Genomic DNA, 23836 nt, shown 5'->3' on the forward strand with positions numbered 1-23836 from the left:
AACAGCTTGGGAAGGTACCAAGGTGAAATAATATGCAACTGACTGTCATGTAGGAGTATGATTGGTCACTGCTGACATGAACAGGATCAAGAATCAAAAGGAAGTGAACAAAAGGGAAGATAATTTTTTCTTGGAAAATAGTTGGAAGAACCATCTGGAAAGAAAACAAATAATATTGGAGACACCAATCTTGTATCTTGAAAAGTTTCATAATACTTTTCAGTTAGTATGAATACAGTCAGAGATTTCAGAACCAAATTCACTCACAGACGAAAAAGAGAAAGGGAGGAAAAAGGACAGCATTGAAGAGTTTGGAACAGGGAGAAGCTTGGTACTTATACTGTGAAAAAGCATTTGGAGAGTTATTTTAAACACCTTCGAAAAGAAATAGCTGAAAAATATTTTGATTCATTAAAAAGGAATGAAATCAGAATTTAAGTCATCTTTAACGCTCAGAACTGAGAAGGGACTCATCTTTGCTGGTCTAGTGATTCCCTTTGGCCATCTGGTGGAAATGGAGTGGAATGGCAAGTTTTAGTAATGGAATGGAATGGACACAATTTGAGAGTATTTTCTTTTTTAAAATTTGGTCTTCCTTTCCATCAGTTAAAAGAATTCAGTGTAGTAAATAAAATGGCATGTCAGATACATAGCACAGTAGATTCAAAACCTGGCAAGCTACAGAATTCAGCTAAATTGCACAGACTAATACTGCCTCTACCATTAGCTCACACACACAAAAAAAATAAAAGAAAAAAATTTTTTTTTGTTTATTTTCCGTTGACTAGTTCAGACTAGAGCCGCTCAAAACTGCCCACCTGCATACAGAACGGAAGTAATTTTTTCAAAATATTTTTTGAGGGGTTTGAATGCCCTCCTGTGTTCAAGTGGTAAATTGCAGAGTTAATGGAAAGATTTTTTTTCCTTTTTCAAAATGCAGTATTGTCCACCAAAAGCGTTGTAGTATCATAGTGTTTGCTTCCCTTAAGAGAACTCCAAAGAATCTACACTTGTTTCCTTAATTAGCTAGGTAGTTTGTTTTGCTTGCTTTTGCTAGATACTCAAAGTTTGTTTTAAACAGATTATGAGATTTGAAAAATTATGTTTCCTCATTTATTCCAAATAGGGAGTGATTATGTAATTACTTGTGCAAAAGTCAATCTAAAATTTTTGTAATAAAAATATATCCATGCATGGGGTTTCAACTTTGGTTGAAATGGTCAGTGGCTATCTGTCCCTGCTCTAGCTTTTGGGAAGGTCCTTTCTCATGTACTGAATTTTCTTTCATATGTGCCTTTTCAGTACCTACCATTTCAACCAAAGTTCAAACCCCATGCAGTTTCAAAGACATGTAACAGGAAATGCCAGGGACCCCTGGCCCTCATTCTGAGACATCAAAACAAATCTAGTTGCTGTGCTTTCAAGTTGGGAATCAAAAGTTAATGAACACTTTTGACAGTCATCTCTGTTCTTCAGTGCTGTGTCCAAAAACACGGTTGCCCCACCAGCAGAGGGGATGATGAGAGCAAGGAAGGAGAATGAGGTCTCAACCCAAACCCAAATCAATCATGAATGATGCAGCTGTACATGATGTTACTTTATTTTTCATGTAGCACAACTTACTGGTAATTTTTCAGTGAGCTTCAGCTAAATAATTTACATTTTCTGCTAATGTAATTTTTTCATACATGTTAATCTACCTTTGACCTTGTATATTATCTTTAAGTCACACACAGGTACTTGGGCAATTTAAAAAACAACTGTCAGAGTCTCAGTAGATTTCTACACTGGTAATCAGTACATCTGATTGTCTAGAAATGTATCAAAATATTCAGCTTACTTGAATAAGATGAAAAGAGTATTGGAGAGAAAAGGCTGGAAGACATGCAAGGGTAGCTGCCTGACCAGGCTTCTTCTGGAGTGCCTAAAATGATTAGGTTCCAGGCTCACAAAGAAGGTGTGCATGAGCCAGGCCCAGGACTGCAACAGTCTGATCAGACTTCTTCAACAGATGTCTACATGGTGCCTTAAAACAATAACAACGTGAAATCACTACCTGCTCACCTAATCATTTCTTAGCCTCTCCCCGTTTTCCTTTTGTCTCTTCTTTAGGTACTATGAAAAGATTCAAACATCCTTGAGAGGAAATTCAAGTGTGATAGTTTAACCTTTAAAAACAATCTACTATAGATTACAGTCTATTGTAGCTTGTGAGAGAGTATGCAGCTTGCATTAATTTTCTCAGGAGGTGGCTCAAGATCTTAGTAGTCATTTGTACTGTTTAATAAATATCATATTCTTTCATCTTTTCTTTCTTCCAGTTTGCAGCTCAGAACCTGAAAATGTTCAGTCTGATCCGAAGAATTATACTAGCCTTCTTGTTACATGGGAAAGACCTCGGGTTGTATACGATACCACAATTGAGAGATTTGCTGTCTTTTATCAACAGTTGGATGGAGAAGACCAGACTAAGCATGAGTTTCTGACAGACGGGTATCAGGACTTGGTAACTGTAAACTCTTCAAGATTCATACAAAGGGGGTGATGGCATAGCACTCACTGTTAGTTACCTTAAGGGATTAAACAGTAGCTGGGAGCTGATTCAATGAAAAATTACTTCTTTGGCTGCAGCTCACAGAAGCTGTACTTCATTTTTTGACTGTGAAGCCACAAAGACAATTAAAAAAAAAAAAAAAGCGTCTCTTGCCCAGAAGAGATGAAGCTTTTGCGGATTACTGTTGTGATTTGGCTATACTATCCCTGAAAGTTTATGACCGTGTCAATCTTAGAACTCCTTAGCCATAAAACCCTTAGTCAATTAATAGTGATCTGTGCTTTATTGCTCACTGGTGTGCAAAGAATGACCTACACAAGCAACTAATAAGATTCAGTACAATCATATTGCTATAAATACTAAGTTACTGGTTACAGCTTCATGCTGTTTTCCTAATGTGATCTGGTCCTCTAAACCTCTTTAAAGACTCATAACTTATCAGAGATAGTGTTATCTAAACTAGTGTTCATCATTAAATAATTACGTAGTTTGGTGTCTTCCATGTAAAAATTCACAAGATTTTCTTTAAAGTTGACTGAAAAACAATTGTGGCATAAAATATAAAAAACAAACATTAGAGGCCTAGAAGAAAGGAGCTTTATAGTTCATATGAAAAATGTGTTATGAAAAAATTAACATTTTCACATATTTGCTACTTACTTGTAAGTAAATGATTAAATATGTTTTTTCTTTTAGGGGGCTATTCTAAATAATCTGCTGCCCAATACAAGTTATGTTCTTCAGATAGTTGCTGTTTGCTCTAATGGTCTATATGGAAAATACAGTGACCAAGTCATTGTTGATATGCCTTTAGAGGACCCAGGTAAGTGGTCTTTTGAGCTTAGTGATCACTTATAGCTGAAAATCTGTACTTGAAGAAGTAGTTTGTTTGCAAACCAGTTAAAATGCGTGGCTATCAAAGTATGCTAAAATGAAATTTCAAAATCGCTGCAGTTAACCTTCAGCATGTTCTTTGCTACTGATATTTTACATGATGTAATTCTCCATTCCTTGTAAACATTACCTATGAAAGACTGCATATTAATTTTTTTAACTCTTAAGAATATTCTGAAAAACACCTTCCTGATTTCAAATCTCACAAGTGTATCATTCAGCAATATAATGTAGGGAAATAAAACCGTGTTTGGTATTATTTCTCTATGGCTCAAACATCATCCCAAAATTAATTCATACAGCCAAAGTATTAAGGAAACAAGTAATACAAACCAAATTTATGACTTATAAATATGTATCAATTGATTTTGAAATTTGATTTCTTATGATTACTTGGAGTTTGATTTCAAAGGGACTTGTGGCGATGGAATTCCCTTGCTTCTTAATGCTGCCTCGCAAAAAATCAAAAGGCCTAACAACCAAATCTTACTGATTTCACAGCCAGATTTAATTCTTCTGCCTGCTGGTAAATATGAAATAATTTGAAACTATAGCATGAAGCTTGATCTTGTCCTTAATAATTCCTCAAATTCAGTGGAAGTTTTAGCATCAGACCCAGTTCTTATCAAAGTGAGTGAGAGCTGTGTTTTTAATTAAGAACCCTGTTATTAATCATAGGAAAAAATCAAAGATTTTCCGATCATCCAAGAAACCATTTTTTATCTAAAGGCCTGGATTCTTATTGTTTATTTATGGATTCTGTAAGTGCAGTTTTACACTTCATTAAGTCTGTTTAGCTACAGCAAAGTTCTTAGCAATGTTGTGATGTACTTGGGAAAATAAGTCAATTTTTCATTTCAAGGGAACCACATTCCTTTACACCGGGAAAGAATATGATTCTTAACAGTCTCTATCACATGAATTATGAACTAATAATGGTAATAGGCTTATAACAGTGCGTTTTTGTCTGAAGGAGGGGGACACAGGTTCAGGTACAGTACATAAAAATTTTCAATAAACATTTAACTTGTCTTTCAAACACAGTGTATTAAGAAGAATGCATTTTTTGGAGTCCTATGCTAATATCTACCAGAATTTTCCTATTCCTCTTCAGTTTTCTGACAAGTCCACAACAAGGTTCTGATATTCTGCCTGACATTCCACTTTTCTGTTTATCCTTTATCTACCTCTTAGATACTATATTCCTCCACTTCCTTTCCAGAATTTGCTGGTTTTGTGTTTGAAGAATTTTCTCAGATGAGAGTTCATCTACATACCCCCACATCCATTTCTACATGGAATGACAAATAAGCAGCATAGTGTTGTCATTATTAAACAATAGTTCAACAAATCAAGTCAGTGCCGTGCTGCCATCACAGCTTTAAACTCTGAAAATAGACATTGCAAACCAAAATCCAATGTAGGTAATATCCATAGGCTAAACTGCCCTACTACTCCTGTTGTATCCCTGCTTTAAGGACAAGTTGCATACCACTCTGTTGGAAGGAAGGGTGGATGCAGAGGCAGGAGGGAGGTGGGAGCGCTGGGGCTGGGTAACCACGGAGCCAGCACTGCAGGCAGCACTGCACAGTGCACCTGAGTTGCAAGCACATACTGCTGGGGAACAAACTCAGTGAGAGGGCAATGGGGTGTTCGGTAGTCTGCAGCTAGCCAGTGGTGTAGATACAGCCACTGATCATGGCATCACTGGTGTGTTTTCTGTTGAAGTCATGCAAAAAAAGCAGTGGCTTTGCATTCATCTCAGTAGAAGAAAGAGGGCCTTACATTGGAAATACACACTAAAAAACTAATTTCATCTTCCAGTATATCATCAGAAATCTCTCTGAGATTTGTATTCTCATATGAGAATTTGGTGCAATAAATGTTATATTTAGCAGTTCTGAGTGAAGGTCTGATATTCTCATGCCTTTTCACACAGAAACACCACTCATTTCTTTTTGTTAAAGAAATGAGAAAATGTAATGGAAGGATACCTAGGAAGCATAACAATGTAAAGATGTGTCTGTATAAAATATGAACAGGTTAGTGTAACTACGAAAATGGTATTTTTGTGTTTTCTGTCATTTGAACATTTAAATATGTCTCCTTAATGTTGCATTAAAACAAATTAATGTATATAAGTATATTCTTATCCTGTGTTTTCTTGGTTTTAAATAAAGCATTGTAAAGAGGAGAGTTAAATAATCTGCCTATCAGAACTGTATAAACACCTGGGGTTTTTTTCAAATTTCAGGCAGTTCTGAAAATTTGCAATAGCTTCAGGTCTGCCTAAGGTTTTTATTTTAGTTTTCTAAAAGCTTCAAAATTGAGGAAGATTATTTCAGGTCAAATTAAGCATTTCAAGGATATTTTAAACTCAAAAAAACCCAAAATTAAAAGAGAGAGAAATTTATAAATAAAAATGAAATACCAAAATTAATATTTTGCGTGTTTCAGAAAAATTGTTTCTTTGGGATGCTTCCTATCTGAAATGGACACAAAGTTATTAAATGTCTTTGTCTTCTTTTGACACTTCCACAGCAGCACATCTGAAAGCATTGGATAAGGAAAATTCAGGGGAAAATCTCTCCCATGTAATTAGTATGATTCCTGTAAGTGCACATTGCTCTATAAATAAGTTTTCTAGGTGCTGTCTCAACCCTGGATATAATTCTAAAATATGAAAAAAACTTCCATTCATTCCTAATATTAATGTTTATTTGCATACTTACTTTTACTAATTATTTACATCTGAATTAACTGTTGCAAATATTGAAAATATTTGTATATTTAATATTTTAATATTGCAAATATTAGACAACAGAGATATGAGAATGTAGATATCTAATGAGAAAGATTTGTTCAGATAAACTTGCTGGTTACAACTATAACATCAAATTGGTTTTGTGATCTGCTTTATAGATCTTGAGGCAAAAGGGGATTTCTTGGAGCTCCTGCTTGTGAATTTATGAAAGAAAAGTTATCTTCACCATGAAGACATGAAATAGAATTGATTCACATAAAGCATAAGCTAAAACTTTCATTTGCAAGAATTACTCTAAGTAAGACAGTTGAATTAAGATTAAATTCTTTGCAGTCACCTCCAGATCAGTTATCTTCCTGTAAAGAGCTAAGAGCTAAAAATCATGCAGAAGCATTAGATGGGCCCTTTTCCGGGAAGAATTCCGCTTTTAATGAGGGCAGTTTCAGTACACTGTGCAACATAAATCTGGTGTTCAAAAAACTCACAACCATTGTTTTAGCCTTTTCGAGATGCTTGCAGGAGAGGGTGTTTCTCATGCCTTCTCCCCACCCTGTGTGGGTGCCTCCCATATGTGGTTAGTGAGGGCTCTGCAGGCTCTGGGTGATCCACAGACCAGATTTAAACCCTCTTGTTCTCATCAGTAAGAGGGAGGACCTCTTCCAGGGCGTGCTCTCTGCCTCAGTTTGTGGAAGCTTCAGGAGCTCTGATATGACATTGGGCAAATGATCATAGTTAAGACCTCTGCTCTTTGGGTTTTTCCTAAACTGTTCAGAATGGCAGCCTTTCATCTTGTGATATAGCATGTGTGAACATTAAAATTGTTTCCAGTTAGTTTCCATTTAGTAAAGCTCACCAGATTCCCTACATGATGTAGATGCACAACCTCCATTGAAAATTAAGGGAATCATGCACATGATTTAGTCAGCTTTGATAAAAATCCAACCTTTATTTTCCAATTTTTTGTTTGCTATTAGAATTGGATTTTGAATGACTATCTAAATGTGTGCTTTGAGTTTCTAGATAACATCTGTATAGCTCTGAAAGTTCTGCAGTAGTTTGTTGTGTAGTTAATATCGGTGTTACGTGCTTTTGCTGACACAGGAAATGAAAAATAAGACTATATCTCTCCTCTCATCTTCCTTTGTGTAGACTTTGATTGGTGTTTATCAAAAAAACCCATGCTGGGATATGGCTCTCAAATGCCATTTCCTGCACAACAGCTCATGCTGTCAGCAATGCTTTGTGACGGTCTAACTATGCAATTTCTTTGTAACTTGTCTTCATGATTTTTGTCCCAAAAACCACTAAGCATATCTTAAATGTTTCATTTAGGGGATGCTTTTTTCTAATTTTGTACTGATAAATGTAGAAACTGAAAACTAATTCAATCAGAAGAAACAGGCTTTACTTTTGTTCTTACCATGGTGTTTATTACATAAGACAGTACAGAAATGAAAACAGTTTATGTTGTGCGCATTATTCTACAATTACAAATCAGATCGAGGCTTTTAAAAAGATTTGCATTGAACATAAATATAGGGAAATAGTTACCTTTTTTGTCTTTGTTCTATCATTTCTTCATCTGTCATTAAAATGAACTGTGAAAAGACCTCTACAAAACTTTCTAACTAATGATTTAATTATTTTATTTTAAAATGTAAGCTATAGAATAATCAATATGTGGTTCCAGAAAAAATAAACAAGCTTGTTCATCAACCTACATCAATGGGTTGTTTTTTGGAGGGTGCGGTTCTTCTCCTTGGTTTGGGATCTTAGCAGATTTCTGTAGTCTCCCATCAAATAAAAAACTCAGCCACAGGATTAACAGAGCTTCTGTAAGTGTGTGTCTAATGCTTTTGACAAATACATTTTCTGTGACCAACTAAATATAAATAGGCTTTGTAAAATGCCTGAAGATTTAGTGTTCTTAATATATATATTTTTTATATATGTATGTTAATGCCACTCCATGGAGACAACAGCAAGAAACTACAGATTTCTGCTGGTGGAATTTGAGAGCACATACCCTACTGTATACTCTAGCACAATTAGCACATTTTATTTTTCTGATTGAATCTGATTAAAGATCAACTCAAGAATAGTGACCACAGAAAGAATGGATAGACTTTCTCTGTACTAAAAACATTTTTCAGATAATTCTATTGATTACATAATACATGGTATGGGTCTACTGTAGGAAGACTTTCAAACTACTGTCTACCATATTTGATTTATATCATTGAGAAGCCAGGGAATATCATTATCTCCTCCACCCTTTCCTCCCCTCTGCTCCCCTCCCCACCCTGTCCCGGAGCCTCCTAGGCTTCCAGGAGTCAGAGGTAAGAATTTTTCTCTATCTTGTTAATGAAAAGTTAATTCAGTACTTGGTAATTTATAAATGTTTGTTACAGAAGAACAATTTATGAAGATTTTGTGCAGCATTGTTTAGTCAAAAGTTTTTTGCATGCTATAATCTACGAATGAAACTGTATAAGCTTGTTAGTTTGATAAACTTTATCTAGTGTATGTTGCATATAATACGTGTCTCAATTTGTTTTGAAAGGTAGATACGGACAGATCAAAGAGAATACAAATTAAGTCATAGATTCCCATCTGACTTTGCAGAGAGGAGAAGTATAAAGATGACATCTAGTGTATTGAGGAAACTTCATTTGGGAATTGTGGAAGAAATGCAGATGTGGCACTCTCTGTGACGCTGTTGTTAGAACCACTCCCCAGATTGAGACTGGCATTATCCCTTAGTGCAGATCAGCCCTCAGAACACATGCTAGCACTGACGTACAGACAGAGCGCTAGAACATTGCTTAGGAGAAAGCCTTAGGCAGATTCAGAAAGGGAATGGATATTTCTGTGGACAAACAGAGCAGTAAGATGAGTTAATGCTGTGGAAGGGGTATTAGATTTCATCACTGGACACCTATGCCAGTTCCTACCAGAGATTTGTAGGTTTCTTGCAACCTGTTTTGAAGCCTCTCCATCATCAGAAGTACAATATTGGATTTGGCCAAAAAGACAGAGAAAGAAGGTGAGAGACTAAATTCTCTAAACTTAGAGAGAAGAATTTTCATCTGTGCTGTAGGAAATTAATTTCTTGATACTGCTTCAGCTGTTACTTATTTATGAAAAGTGGGGAGGCCTCAAAAGCCTTTAATGTAGTTCTTCACAGAGCGCCGAGTACCTGTTTATTAGGGACTTTTTGTGGCATGTGGTACAACTGGGTTCATGTCCTTACATTAAATCAAGTGAAGTGGGAGTTTGAAAAAGACCTTAAGCACTGGACTCTAGGAAGGCTGGGTCTCCTTGGTCTGCCCTGATGGAGGCAGGCAGCCTCCTGCATGCTGAATATGATAGCATGGCTGTTGTGCTGGTACCTAACTCCAAGCCTGGGCGCAGAAAAGAGGAATTTGTTGCATGAAAATTATAGAACAGATCATTTTACAAGAATATCTTCAGGGTTTTCAGATTAAATGTAGAGAAATAGTTGATTCCCAGACTTATCTTTTTTCTCTCTTCTGTATTTCTGCATTAAACTGTACTTTCTCATAGAAAACATGCTCATAAACTTGATTCTCCCTGGCCAGAATGTGGTTCCTCAGTGCAGATCCAACATGTGCTGCAGTATCAAATTAGAGCCAGGCAAATCTGTTGTGTCTGAACATGTCCTGTCTCGATGAGCATTGCTACCCTTAGAGCTAGTCCTCAACCCAGGTGGTAGGCCACTTCTCCAAACACAATCCTACAAAACATCTTAGACTGGGTCTCAATAAACATATTAACTAATCAGTTGAGTCCTTGCAGAATTATAATTCTGTGAATTTAAAATGTTGGATGATATGCTGTGTATTTTTGTTTTATAGAGGCTGATCTCATTCCTGAACTGAATGAAACTGAAGAATATGAGGTATAGCATTCATTCATTTTTAAGAGAGTATTTCAACTACATAGATTTCAACTTAAATTGAAAGGGTATTCTTTGAAAATTTACAAAACTGTGTCACCAACTGAACATATTATCTGCATTTATATATACAAACATATATATTCATATACATACAGCCTTCTCTTTCAGCTAGATTTCTTCATAGATAACTCTGGAGATACCTCACTATTTAGTTCTCTGGGGCTGGAGATACACAGAGAAGTAAGGGATATCTCAGGATATGCCTAAATATTTTTGAAAATGGGGCACCAAGTTACTTTCACCTCCAAGTGAAGTCTGACAAAATTGTTTATTTAACATAATCAAAGCTGTCACCCAGTGTTAGGCTTTTTAGTTTGTTTGAAGAGAAATCTGACTTGGACTTGCTTATAATGGTCTTAGCATATAGTAAACTAAAGTAGGGAGGAAGGTAGTTGTGCTGAAGAGTGAGATTCATGTGTGTCTGCTATCAGCTGAATTTAACAGTCATTCCAAAATTCTTGGAGAGTCATTTACTCTTCTTGAACTCAAGTTAGACTTTACAGTATAACTCTATTTTACACAATTTTGGATGTTTTTATGATAAACTCTGCAGACTTCATATTTGGTGACCAGGTTTCCGGTGTCCCGTCAAGGAGAGAGGTGAAAATACCACAGTGAGGTTTTTAACAGTCACCAATACCAATTTTACAACATGGACAGTTCCTTCAGTAAGACCTACATTTGTATCAAGTAATCCCTCAGAATTTTTATTTTATATTTTCAGTCTATGACCACAATATTCTCACTGAGTGGCAAGTCCTTGTTAGTTAAATAGACAGCCTGTGCTTCCCTGTCTATCTGTTTACCCTCTCTTGTGCTTGTGGACACTGAATAACCAGTAATACAGTTATTTTCCTGTTGATGTGAGCTACGTATCTAGATTATTGTATTGTGTCTGTCAGGACAGTAAGTGAGTGCCAGTGAACGGCAATTTATTTTTACTTGAACCAAGAAAGTTTAAAAGCACAGACATTGCCATACAGAAAGTAGTTTTTCAGAAACAAGGGCCTGTCCAGTCCAGTCGAGGTTTGAGGACACACAGTCTAGGTGCTGCTGTCCCTACATTTTAGGTGTTTAGCCCTTGGAATGAAATCTAAACCTGAGAGTCATGTCTAAGGTACTGTATATTGTGTGAGTGCACTAGAGGTTCCTGGTACAAAAAAGGGACTGCAGTGTGAAGCATGGCTCTAGCCTAGTGGTTAAAGCCCCCACTCTGGGGAGGCTGGATAAAAGCTAACAGTCCTTATTAGCTGGGTGCCCCACTTGATATTTATTCGTCAGTGCTTCATCTTGGGCACTTTCTTTCCAAGGCTGTTGATTTTACATTCTTCTCTCTGCTGTGCCCTGTTCACTTCAGTGCAGGAGTGGGAGATCTACTCAGCCTAAAATATAGTGGAAACTGAGGATTTCTTAGACTAATATCTGTGTCCCAGTCTCCTATCTTTTGTGTGTTTTCTCTCAACATCATGCTTTTGAATAAAAACAGGTGGGTATTGCCACCACATCACCAAGCCAGATCTTCAAAAGAAAGAGGTTGCCAACTGTATTTTGAAGAGGCTCTGTCCTGCTGGTGCCTCTTAGGACTATGTGTGCCTATCAGATCAAGTCCCTTCAGAAACTAAAGGTTCCCCTCAATCTAGTTTGCAGAGTTGTGCTCAGACAGGTTTGTTCTGGTGCATTTCTAGATGGTGGCACAGCACAGAGCTGTGAGCGCTGCTGTGCCTTGGTCAAAACGAAAATGCTGAGCAAGTTAGATGCTTCCACATTAGGTTTTTTGATTTGGAGCAGGGAAAGTTGGAGAGGAGACGAAAAGATTTGAACTTAGATCCTCAAGGACGGCCTAAATCCTGATTGAATTTAGGGATGTAATTTTTTGTTTTTTTCTTTTTGGATCTGTCCTTAAAAGTCAATACTCTAACACAGATTTTTCACAAAGTATCATTACTCATGTTCAACAAACTAAGGGTCATAACAAGGACTACGTGGTATCACTCAAAACACTTGGGAAACTGTTACACTCATGTGGATCATCCTGAAATCTTTTCCAGAAAACTGAAGATTCAGCGGATTTAAGGACAGGTCATAAATATATTTTACAAATTCTGTTACAATGACAATTCAATTAACATCAGGATATTTGTGCAAATCTCTTAAGACATTCTGATAGCAAAACCATTTTTTCATTGATGTGTACTGCATATACAATTGCATTTTATTAGGAAAGAGGTAGAGCTTTTTAATGAAGTAAATAAATACTATGAGTGGATTTTGTTTCTCAAACAGAGTAAAAGTAACACAATATTTAAGAAGTTGTAACAGAGGATTTTCTTGTTTGTATTGCAAATAAGTAATATTTTCCAGAGAGAAGGATACATGTTCTTGCAGCTAAATATTTTGCTTTAAGACCAACAGTCTCCTCAAGTGTTGTCCTGTTTTTCCTCTCTTATTTTTATGGAGCCCGGAAAATGTATTATTGCAGTTTTGGTTTTCGTTTGTGTACAGTGTCTATAAACGTTTTTAATTGTCTTTGGCTATGATATTTTTTCAAAGGATGAAGTTGATGAAAAGGAAACAGAGGTGGATGAAGAAACTGCAGTGATTCCTAGCACTGTCAGTACAATAAACCAAATGAGGAAAGCTTTCCAGGTGACTACATCCAGCTACAGTCAAGAAAAAATGGGGACAAAACCCAGTGCAGCTAAAGCAAATAGATACTTAACAAGAGAAGAATTGCATGGTAAGGATGTTTTCAAAGCAGTTTATTACCCTACTTCTCCACCTGTTAGTGAAATTTCTGACGAAGAGGAAGATCCTTTTTTGGAATCCCGAGCAATTACTGGAATTCCTCCTCAACTCATTGACTCCACCAAAGGCGTAGAAGAAGAATACATATACCTTTCTTCAGGCACTGAACCAACAAGAATAACCACTACTGGCCATAGTGACGAAGACTTCTTACTGTCTCCTTTTAAACCTCATCAGAAATCTGATGACTTTTGGAGTTCAGTTCTTACCACTTCTTCAGCACAGCTGATTACAGAGGAGACCTCCCAAGAAGACACCCTTCCTTCAGGAAGCCCAGATATAAGCATGAATGATCTTCTTTCCCAAAGCTCCATTAAGTATGTTTCAGAAGGTGTAGCACCCTCAAGCTCTGATGAGCCTACAAAGCATACTTCTTCCACTGATGGAAATTTATGGTTTCATAATGCTACAGATCTGACAACTCAATCTGTTGATACATCGGATAGCAGGCAATTGTCTCAGACCAGTTACACTGATGTAGAGGGATTAAAGCCAGCAACAGTGCCCTATTCCAGCAGCCCTGTGATTTCACAAGACACCTCAGATGCGGATTTAGAATTGCCACATTATTCTACCTTTGCTTTCTCCTCTGCTGAATTATCACCTCACTCTATCTCTTCAAGCTCTGGAGAATATGGTTCTGCTTCTGCTGCCAGTGAGGTACTCTCTCAGACAACTCAACCAGTCTATAATGGTGAGATACCTCTTCAACCTTCCTACAGTAGTGAAGTGTTTCCTCTAGTCACCCCTTTATTGTTTGACTCTCAGATGCTCGACACTACCCCTGCTACATCAGATAGTGATGTGACCTTGCATGCTACACCTGTATTTCCCAGTGTTGATGTGTCATTTGAACCCACCCTGTCTTCCTATGATGATGTACCTTTGCTTACATTTTCCTCTGCTTCCTCAAGTAGTAAAATGTTTCACCGTTTGTATACAGTTTCTCAGATGTTTCCACAAAGTGCTACTCCAGCTGTTGCAAGTGATAAGGTGTCCCTGCATGCTTCTTTGACATTGGCAGAGGGTGATACATTAATACAGCCAAGCCTTGCTCAATATGCTGATGTGGTGTCACATCAGAGTACTCATGCTGCTTCAGAGACACTGATATTTGGTCATAATAGAACTCACATATTTTCTCAAGTTGAACCATCCAGCAGTGATTTAAATATGCATGTACTATCTACAATGTCTGAACTTCCTTATGCTTTGTCTAGTAATGTGGGCTCCCTCCAAAGCTTTACTGTTTCCTATGACTCCGCAGAATTTGTGCATGATTCTGTTGACGTATTTCGTCAAGATCCTTTATTTAGCAGCTATAACAATGTACTGGTGCATAAACCTTCTTCTGTAATGTCACAAGCTGATACTTTGCTACAGCCTACGCGCTCTCTATCTAGTGATATGGATTGGTCTGAAGCATATTCTGGTAGCGAGTCCCTTTTGCCTGATACAGATACTTTGACGGTACTTAACGTTTCTTCCTCTGATTCTGTAGATGAAATTACATATGAATCATCTGGGTTTAGTAATGTTAATAAGATGCTTCAAAAAGGTGATGTTATATATGGAGATGAGAGAGAACTGAAAATTTCCTCTTCTTTAAGTGAAATGGCTTCCAGTGCTGAAAGTAAAGGGATACCTGAACTTTCTACATCTGTTTCTAATAATGATGTAATTAAGCAGAATACGTCTCTGCAAGAAAGCCCACTTCCTGTTTCTAGCACAAAGGGAATCCTTCCAGTCTCTCTTGCTTTTCCCACTACTAAGATATTCGATCATGATATTAGTAAACTTACAGAAAATCACCTTTCCGTTCAGCCTTTGCATGTTACAACTCCGGCCTTTGATGACACTTTGCTTAAACCTATGCTTAGTGCAAGCTCAGATCAAGCTCTCTCTGCCCCTGCTTATAGCAAAATGTTATCCTCGACTCAGCCGTACTTTTATGAGACCTCAACTACATTAAATAACGAAGCATTACTGCAGTCCTCCTTCCAATCTTCTGGTGATGGCACTCTGCTTAACACAGCTGCAGTTGTGCCTAGTGATCCAATATTGGCTGAAAGCTCCAGGGTTCATAAAGATAGTTCTACATTTGACCAAATATTGCATCAAATGGCACCAGGTTCTGCTACAACTGAAACCATGCTGCATTCTACATCTGCACCTTCTGTTGCTGATACGTTGCCAAACACTTTTAGTAAGCCCACAGCGTCACTTCAAGGTTTACCTGTTTCTTATGCAAGTGAGGAATATGTTTCATCCAGTTTGTTTAACAGTGAAGATGTTCAGCAGGTTATGCCTTCATTGTACAGTAGTGATGTTTCATTACAGCTGACCAGTTTAGAAAGTACAAATGCCTTTCCCCCCCAAGCAGTGAATGCTGTAACAACTCCTTTCCTAATAGGTGATACATTATCACATGTAGCTACTCCTGCAGACAGTCATATCTCTTCAAGTGTTTTTGAAAGAAGTGAGGCTGCCAGTGTCTCTTCAAGTTCTACATTTGGTTTTGATCCTGTACATATGCCTGCAGTTGTTTCTGATTCTGACGTGTCCATTCATCACACTCTTCCTTTACCAAATGTACATATTTCTGTTACGGCTGTTCCTGCCAAAAGTGAGATCCCTGTAAGTTTGAGTAGGTTGCTGGTTCCTTCTAGAGAATCCTCTGGGTTGTCTCCCAGTATCATGTCCAGTACCGATTTGTGGCCTTCTGTAGTTGAGGATGACTACGATGAATATGATGATGGCTTCCCTGTAAGTAACTGTATCTCATGCACTTCCCATAGAGAAGCTCAGGATATGGTAGTAGAGGAAGAAAATACAAAGGTAAACAATAACAAGGATCAGAGTAACCTAATTATAAGCTCACATTCTGAGAAACCCGAAGAAGAAGAGAAAATTTCAACTGCTGCATCAGACAGTCAGATAAACCATGCCATGGACAGACATAATTATACATCCGTACCAACTTTGACAGCAAGTGTGATACCTAAGAAGCACAACGAATCAACAGTTTTGGAGAACCACATTCAGACTGCTAGTGTCCAGTTGCAAAACACATCAGAGTCTAAGTCTTGGGCTGTTTTTACAAGTGATGAAGAAAGTGGTTCTGGCCAAGGTACCTCAGATAGCCTTAATGATAACGAAACTTCAACAGATTTCAGTTTTCCTGACCTTAATGAGAGAGACACTGAAGGGGCAGTTGAAGCAGGTAACTCAGAATTAACTCCTGGATCATCACAGTCATCAACCTCATCTGTTACTAGTGATCACTCATCAGTATTCAACATCTCTGAGGCAGGTTAGTTATGGATAAGTCTATGAATGCCATGGAAAGCTGTGAGGGGATACTTTTGTGCCATAGAGAATGAGAAGGTTTATCTACATATAATAAAAGGAGAATATCACAGTGCCAGTGGGTGTGATTAAGGAAGCATTGGGGAACAGGGGGTGCATGCTGAGCTGGCTATCTTGTGAATGCTACTTCTGGCTACTTAAAACTACACCTGAGATATTCTTCAGTAAAAAGACTCATGCTCTGCTTTTGGATAGATGTGTACTGTCAGCAGAAGTTGGGTGATGCATAATCTAAAATCAGAATTTGTTTCAATGTTAATTGTTTAATTTTAGTTTTAAAGGTTTGAAGGATGTAAGTTCTCTGTACAAATATAAGTGCTGCCCTTATGGAAATACACCAGAGGAAACCATGCCTCTGCCAGAGGAAACATACCTCTGAGATTTTGGTTTTTAACTTACAGCAGCACATTTCCTCCTTGTGGGTTTTTTTGTTTTTTCTAAGATGTATTGAGCAAGGAATAAGATGCTTCAGTCTGATTCTGATTCATCTTAACTCATAAAAACATTCATTTGCATTCTTACTCTGTATGCCACCTTCAAATTTCAGTGAGATGCAGACTTTTTGTGCCAGATTTGCATATTTCCAAAATACTTAGAGCCAGATTCTCCTGTACCTGCTTATATTTAGTGCTGTTTTCCTATGTAGTCCTCTTAAAGTCAGTGAGAGTATTTGTGATCTGTGATTCCAAGGATAAGGTCAGAAGGCAAAACTGAACCTCACATAGATAAAAACCTGATAAAGCATTTCTTTTGTATTTAAAAATGCATTGTGGAATACCTGAAATATTCAGACACATAATTTGCATTGCCTCTTGCTAGACTATTGAAAACCCATGAGTAAAATCAGAAACAATCTATGGTGTTTGAAAAGAAAACAAAAAAACAGCAAGCAAGGTTAAACTGGTATTTTAGAAAATAAACTGAACTTCCATTAAGTACTCACAGCATCTGTAGAGGGCAGTATTATTCAGCTAAACCCACTAAGAAATGGAATCCACAAGGCTTGGGAAATTTTCAGCCCAGTGCTACAAGTACACAGTTAAATCACATGAGGTCGTATTACTCATGAGCAACAGAATACTAATACGAAAAGGTAATAAACTGATACTCTGTGTAGCTAGGGCTAGTAGAATGTGAAAAATAGAAAATAAAATAAAATAGAAAACATACTGAAATTAGTAGGAGTCCTAACAAGGTAGGTATTATAAAACTGAATCAATAAGTGAATTAGTAGGTAAGTAGTTACCACATTGTGTAAAATGCATAACATTGCTTTAAAAATCAGCAAAAAGAACATCAGTATTTCAGAATTTATGTTACTAATGTGAATGAGTGTTACCATAAGAGATTTATAGTTTACATAATGGGTGTTATTTGAATTGTTACTGATAGTAACTCAGAAGGGATTATACATTCCTGGAGTAGTAGTAATAGTAGTACAACAGACTTAGAGTTTGTCTTCTAGATATCATTGAAAGACACTATACAGTATCATTTCGTGTACATTATTCTTTCCAATAAATGATGCCACATATTGTCTTTTAATAAACTGGAAATTCAATGTGAGCATGTCTAACATAGTCTCCTGTAAATCAAAGACATCTTTGCTTAATTAAATTATAAAGAAATGAAACAAAACCAAACCAAACAAAAAACCCTCTCAGCTGAGAATTTGTTTATGCATTGCAGTGAATTCACCAGAAACTGATGAAATATCTTCTTGTGACCGTTACAGAAAAAATTGTCGTTTAAACTTTTCCCCATCTTTGTAGTTGTTAATGCATATTTATGCTTGTTCTGAACTAGGGCTTTCTCCGTAAGACCTCTATGGCTACCTAAACCTTTCAACTTCAGTTGAAAAACTGTAAGAGAAATTAATATAAACAAATATGCAGAGGATCCAAACACATCAATTATTAAGAAGTGATGGAATCTACTATAGATGAGACCACCTTTTCAGCTGCCATCATTAGAGCGATGGCCAAGAAACACCCCATTACAGGAGAAGCCTGCTTTTCATTCCTCATAGAAAGAATCCTAATAGGGTTTGGTCATGCAGCTTGCAGGAACCCTGTCATCACACAGATAAGACTGGGTTTTACTCTGTGAATTAGTCCAGAGTTGGATAAGCAAGTGTGAGTGCTTCAAAGGGATTATATTCTGATCTCTTGTGCATACCCATAGTTTCTTCTTAAATCAGTAGAAAATTCTGATTTTAGCCTACTCACCAGAAACTGAGGGACAGATTTTTCAGAAGCAACTTGTGCCTGCAATCGCTTTGGCCACTGAGCTACAGGATTTAAAGAGTAGTGATTGATTTGGGTGTTAGAGTACTTTGAAATAAAACCAAGAAAATATCTGCAAGGTCAGAGCCTAAACCTTTCTGCATATAAAGCCCTGAAAGTCCCTAAACTCAAGAAAATAATCAGAGAGCTGCCTTGAAATCTGTACCGTGTGAAGCTATTTGGTTTTTGACATCCTATTTAGCACGTGTGATTTGTTGTCTTTTTTTTCAGATCCAACTCCATTCCCTCCTCCCTTTTGTCAGAAAGATTTTTATTCATGTAGAATTGGTCCCTTGAAATCCCAGTGAAGTGCAGCTGATTTCTAGACAGCAAAATCTGCTCCCATGCAGAACATTCATTGAATTTGGACTGTTCACAAAAGTAGAAAACATTCTTAGAAAATCTAGGGCTACAATTCTAGCAAATGCAAAAGTGGTTATTTCTGTGTTTTAATTCATATAATGGTCACAGATCACAGTAAACTGCACAGATTGAAAAGAATCAGTCATTTTTTGTCAAAATCACAGTTTTAAACTGTTTACTTCTTGAATTATGACGAAAGTTAAAAACGCAGGATTGGTCTTGTCTACCATTGTGCTCCCTTATTTAATGAGATTATGAAATTCATTGTTTTAATCTTCATACACATTCCTATGCCCAAATATTTCTGTCACCCAGCATTACAAGGCTAACAGAAACGTGAAATCTAGACAATATCTAAATAATATTTTGATCACCTGTAAAGATGTAGGTGGAGGTAGGAAATTTAATTCTGGCTCCAGTATAGTTGGGGGAGGAAGTACTGCAATTGGATTCAAGGGAAGGAGGATATAGCTGTAAAGCAAGTTACAGAATGGGTATTAAAATACTGAAGGCTTAACTGCAATGCAGCAAGCACACAGGGACTATTGTAAAAAAATTTTCCTGTTAAACTATTAGCCAGAGAAGTGATTTGCATTATATGAGAGACAGTTTAATATAAAAATGTTCTTTACCCATTCCCATTTTATATATTCAGATTCCTTAACTCAGTTGGCTTTCAGCTAATAAACAGATGAAAATAAAAAACGTTCTTCTCCTATATTTTAACAACAATCTGCTATTCTTACAAAGAGATGTCTCCACTGCTGGAAGGCTGAATCACATAAGCTTGAACACTTTGCTTTACCCTCTTCTGCTTATTTTCTGTAAGCTGGTTTGCAAATATATGCACTTTCTGCAGTACCTAGTAAAAAATAGAGGTAAGTGGTTTTAAGTAGGCTCATAAGACACATTCACTTGTGCTGTGCATTTCTCAGAATTTAAACATGGACTGTTTCAATTTTCTCTGACTGCAGAGGCAAGTAATAGTAGCCATGAGTCTCGTATCGGTCTAGCTGAGAGTCTGGAATCAGAGAAGAAGACAGTTATACCACTTGTGGTCGTATCAGCCCTGACTTTTATCTGTCTAGTGATTCTTGTGGGTATTCTCATATACTGGAGGTAAGTTGTTTTTTGGTTGGTTTTTTTTTTCAGTTCTAAAGAGCTCTGATTTGAAAAATGTGATTGACATTATTGAGCTGGTTTACAGGAGGGAGACTGGATCTTGTCTCTCACTGTGTCTTTGTATTGTTTCCAGTGCTGCAGTGACATAAAGCTGGCAAAATAGGGTGGTTTCTCTCCGAAATGCTTAACTACAGTTCTTTTTGGTTGCAGAGGATGAAACCATTGCAAATAGTTTATTTCCATGTTGAGAGATTTTAGTAAACAATTACTTGTGATAATTAATGCCTAGAGGTCAAGTGACTTAACAGAGCACTGGGAAGAACAGGAGGAGGAAGAAAAATAAATAGGATGATATGGTTTGTTTCCTATCTTTCTAATCTTTTAACAGTTAGAAAAGGTAGTTGTCAATTTAGGATTAGAATCTATGATCAACAGGACAATGTGAATAAGCAATTCATATAGGACTGTAGGAGTGTGCTGTAGCTGACATTGTGTGCAAGACAGAAATGGGATAGTTTAATTATAGTGTAACAGTATAAATGCTTTAAGATCATTTACTGAGTAGCTCTTACAATGTGCTGTGATTAAAAGGTCGTTCTACTTTGTGATTCTGCCAAAACAAGATTTACCCCCTAGCCTTGCAAACCATTCAGCAGGTAGCTAAGGATGCATTTCATGTGCGCACACATGCTCAGGTTCCCTCATGGGCATGTTTCTGTGTGATTTGTTAAACTGATAAGACAGAAAAAAATATTAGGCTAAAGAGATATGATAGCTATAAGAAGTCATGATAACATAAGCAGTGAGGGCAAAAGACTGTATCTATACTGTGAAATAAAACAGACCAGCTGGCATGGCACAGCTGTCTTCCACACAGCTTAAGTCTCTTCCCTCACAGGGGGAAAAAAACGGAGTGGCTACATTCACATCGCCTACTGGGGATGGTCTGTGCCCTGTGCCAACCCCAAACTGTGTCAAGTGTCATACAAAATAATGCAAGTTGGCCTGAGCTAAAAGCATACCAGGAGTCTAGTTAGCCATGTGACAGTATGTGGCAGTGCTTAAGCCTTTGGCTCTGTTTCATTGGTTCTAGATAAAGCCAGAGAGTCTTCCTAGGGACATGTCTGCTTAAGCTCTCATAGGGCTCATAGTTCATGCACAGCCCTAACACCTTCTTGAGTGTGCAGGTTGCCAGAGAGGAAACACAGTGGTGGTCCAGAAGAGGGAACTAAGTTGCAAAAGCTTCCTGCCATGGAGATTCTTGCCATTTGGTGATTGTCAGGCATCTGATCCCGTTAGTGCTTCTGCAGTGCTAACACGTAAACTGGCAGCAAGAAACAGGACCTTGCTCTTCCAGAACCTCTACGAACAAGGGGGAAGGCAGGACTAAACATCTCACAGATGCTTCCAGTGCTTGTTTCTTCTTTTTTTTTTTCCCTACTCAATCCTGCTTAATCTAAAATATATAAAAGCAATGAAGAACCAGGAACTAGACCCCAGACTGCCCTTTCCAAGCTACTGACTACTGTAATCTCTAGGCTGTGATGTCAGGGTTGTGCTTACTGACTTTTCTTCTAGTCTCCTGACACTGGTTTTCTATCGGCCCAGCAGGGTATGTCCCACATGGTGACAGAGTACAACCCATCCCTGAACAGACTAGGCTTAAGAAATTGAGTTTCAGCTTCCTTTGTTCCAGTCAAGTGTGCTGGCGAGCCAGACAGCCTTCAGCTTGATTAAAGACACTTTTGAGCACTGAATTTTCATATAGATTTCTTCTTTCCAAAGAAGTAGTTAATTGCCTTAAGAATCGCACAACTCATTTCTTAGTTTATGTCTAGTTGGATAATTAAACTGTCCATCACAGGATTTCCAGCGAACCACTTTCATACTGAGAACCTTTTCCTGTCTTTCATGTTACATGACATCAACATTCATATTCATCTTACTATCCCTGATGCTAACTAGTATGTGAAATCTCTTCTATTTGCCAAAGAACACCATCCATTTTAAGACCGAGATTGTACAGTGCAGTTCTAGTAATCCTGCACGTTACAAGCTTGTTTTTGTCAAATAACATTGTGTTCATTTTGTATTCTTTCTCTGGGAATGAACAATTCTGTAACATAGGTCTTTCAAAATAAAACAAAAATCCCTTTAGCAGTAATATCTTCTTGACTTGAATTTAATCTTTTCTGTATTTCTTATGTACTACAAAATAAAATATGGAGCTCTTTTTTTGTTAATCCTCAAGAAAATTTTCTTGGCATTATGATAACACCGGTGACATGTTTCTTATTTCAGAGGAATGAAACATAAAGAGTACGTATTGTAGGTAGGACTTTGTGGCCCTCTTTCAAAGCTGCTAAGACCCTCATTTCTTTTTAAAGCCTGGGAAAAATCAGAACTTCATTGCTATGCAGTTTTTATTAAGCCTGGAAAATATTATTATAAAGTTGATAGGAACTTTTATTGTTAGATTTAGGGGGTTTTTAAATAATTGATGTAAGTGGTCAGTGTTTCTTTTTATAATGCTTTTTTTTAATGTGGGCCAATTATTTTCACTTATTAAAGTTCATAAAAAGTTTAGGTTTGCAAGAAGTTATTCTATATTCCTTTGGCAATGGTACTCAAAAAATTGCATTGGTATATCCTAGCTGGGTATTTGAGTGAATAGTGCTTTGAGTTGTTTCCGCTATTACCTCCTAATTTGAATATGCAAAAGGTGTATTTAGTATGGAAAACTTGTGTTATTTGGTTTAAAAACAAATAACTACCAAGAGCAACAAGTTCTAGTTCCTCAAGGTTAAAAAAAAAGGCAAAATTATTTTGTTCTTCACTTGAATGACTTGTATTAGAAAAATAATTCTGTACCATCTGTTGTTTGGGTTTGGATTGGTTTTTTTTTTACATGAAATTGTTAATCAGCACTAGAGGAAATTCCCCAATCTCTTCACTATCTCATTAGGCACAACTTCAAGCTTTCTGTGATAAAATATTCATTTCTCTGACAGGGATGAAAACTTTTAATGGCAATATTGTCTAAAGATTGTCTAATTGCCGGTAGGAAAATACGCAATTTTGAACTACGCTAGTTCTGTCTATTGAATCTTTTGTAATTCAAACAATTTTCAAGCAATGTCATTTTCCTTTCATTTCTTCAGCATGATTAAGATTACAGTGGAATAAACAAGGAGAAGATTCTTTTGCCTGTTTAGCGGCCTTGTTGTCCGGATAATTTTTTGCAGCTTTAGAGAGAATTGTCTGTCCAAATCTAGTGTCTATCCATCTCTCTCAGTATCTATCTACTTGATTGACTCCTTGCAGCAGATATGCAGCAGGGATATTTGAATCTCCTTGCTCTCTTATTTTCATTTCTAGATGGCTTCATCATTCCTATATTGCTGAATTAACCATATCTGTTAAGGTGACTTAAATTGAAAGTTTCTCTGTGCCGACATATAATAAACTGGAATTGCTTATATGTACTGTTTTGGAACAGTTCATAGAAGTGATGAATGAAAATAAACTTGATGAAATACGTATAGGAAGAAATGTCAGGCTAGTTGTGCAGGCCAATTTTTATAATGGTTATCATAAGAGCTTGGAAAGTAATAAAATTGTAACAGTTGTCAGTGGGAGTTGTACCATTTAAGATTATTTTTCAACAAATATATGTGAATCTCAGTAAGACACTATCT

At 37.0% G+C, this 23836-nt stretch overlaps 1 protein-coding gene across 7 annotated transcripts in view; it reads left to right on the forward strand.

The window, feature by feature from the left end:
* PTPRZ1 (protein tyrosine phosphatase receptor type Z1) overlaps positions 1 to 23836 on the forward strand; it is a 143610-nt gene that overhangs the window by 92011 nt on the left and 27763 nt on the right. For 4 of the 7 annotated variants that reach the window (XM_074827588.1, XM_074827591.1, XM_074827590.1 and 1 more), the window contains exons 9-13: positions 2322 to 2506; positions 3251 to 3377; positions 10091 to 10134; positions 12745 to 16312; positions 19991 to 20135. In XM_074827588.1, coding sequence (XP_074683689.1) covers positions 2322 to 2506; positions 3251 to 3377; positions 10091 to 10134; positions 12745 to 16312; positions 19991 to 20135 — 4069 coding nt within the window. The remainder of the gene's footprint in view (positions 1 to 2321; positions 2507 to 3250; positions 3378 to 10090; positions 10135 to 12744; positions 16313 to 19990; positions 20136 to 23836) is intronic. The other 3 variants (XM_074827594.1, XM_074827595.1, XM_074827592.1) reach the window with 2 other exon arrangements.

This window comes from Strix aluco, chromosome 5 (assembly GCF_031877795.1).
Source record: "Strix aluco isolate bStrAlu1 chromosome 5, bStrAlu1.hap1, whole genome shotgun sequence".
NCBI classification, from domain to species: Eukaryota; Metazoa; Chordata; class Aves; order Strigiformes; family Strigidae; genus Strix; species Strix aluco.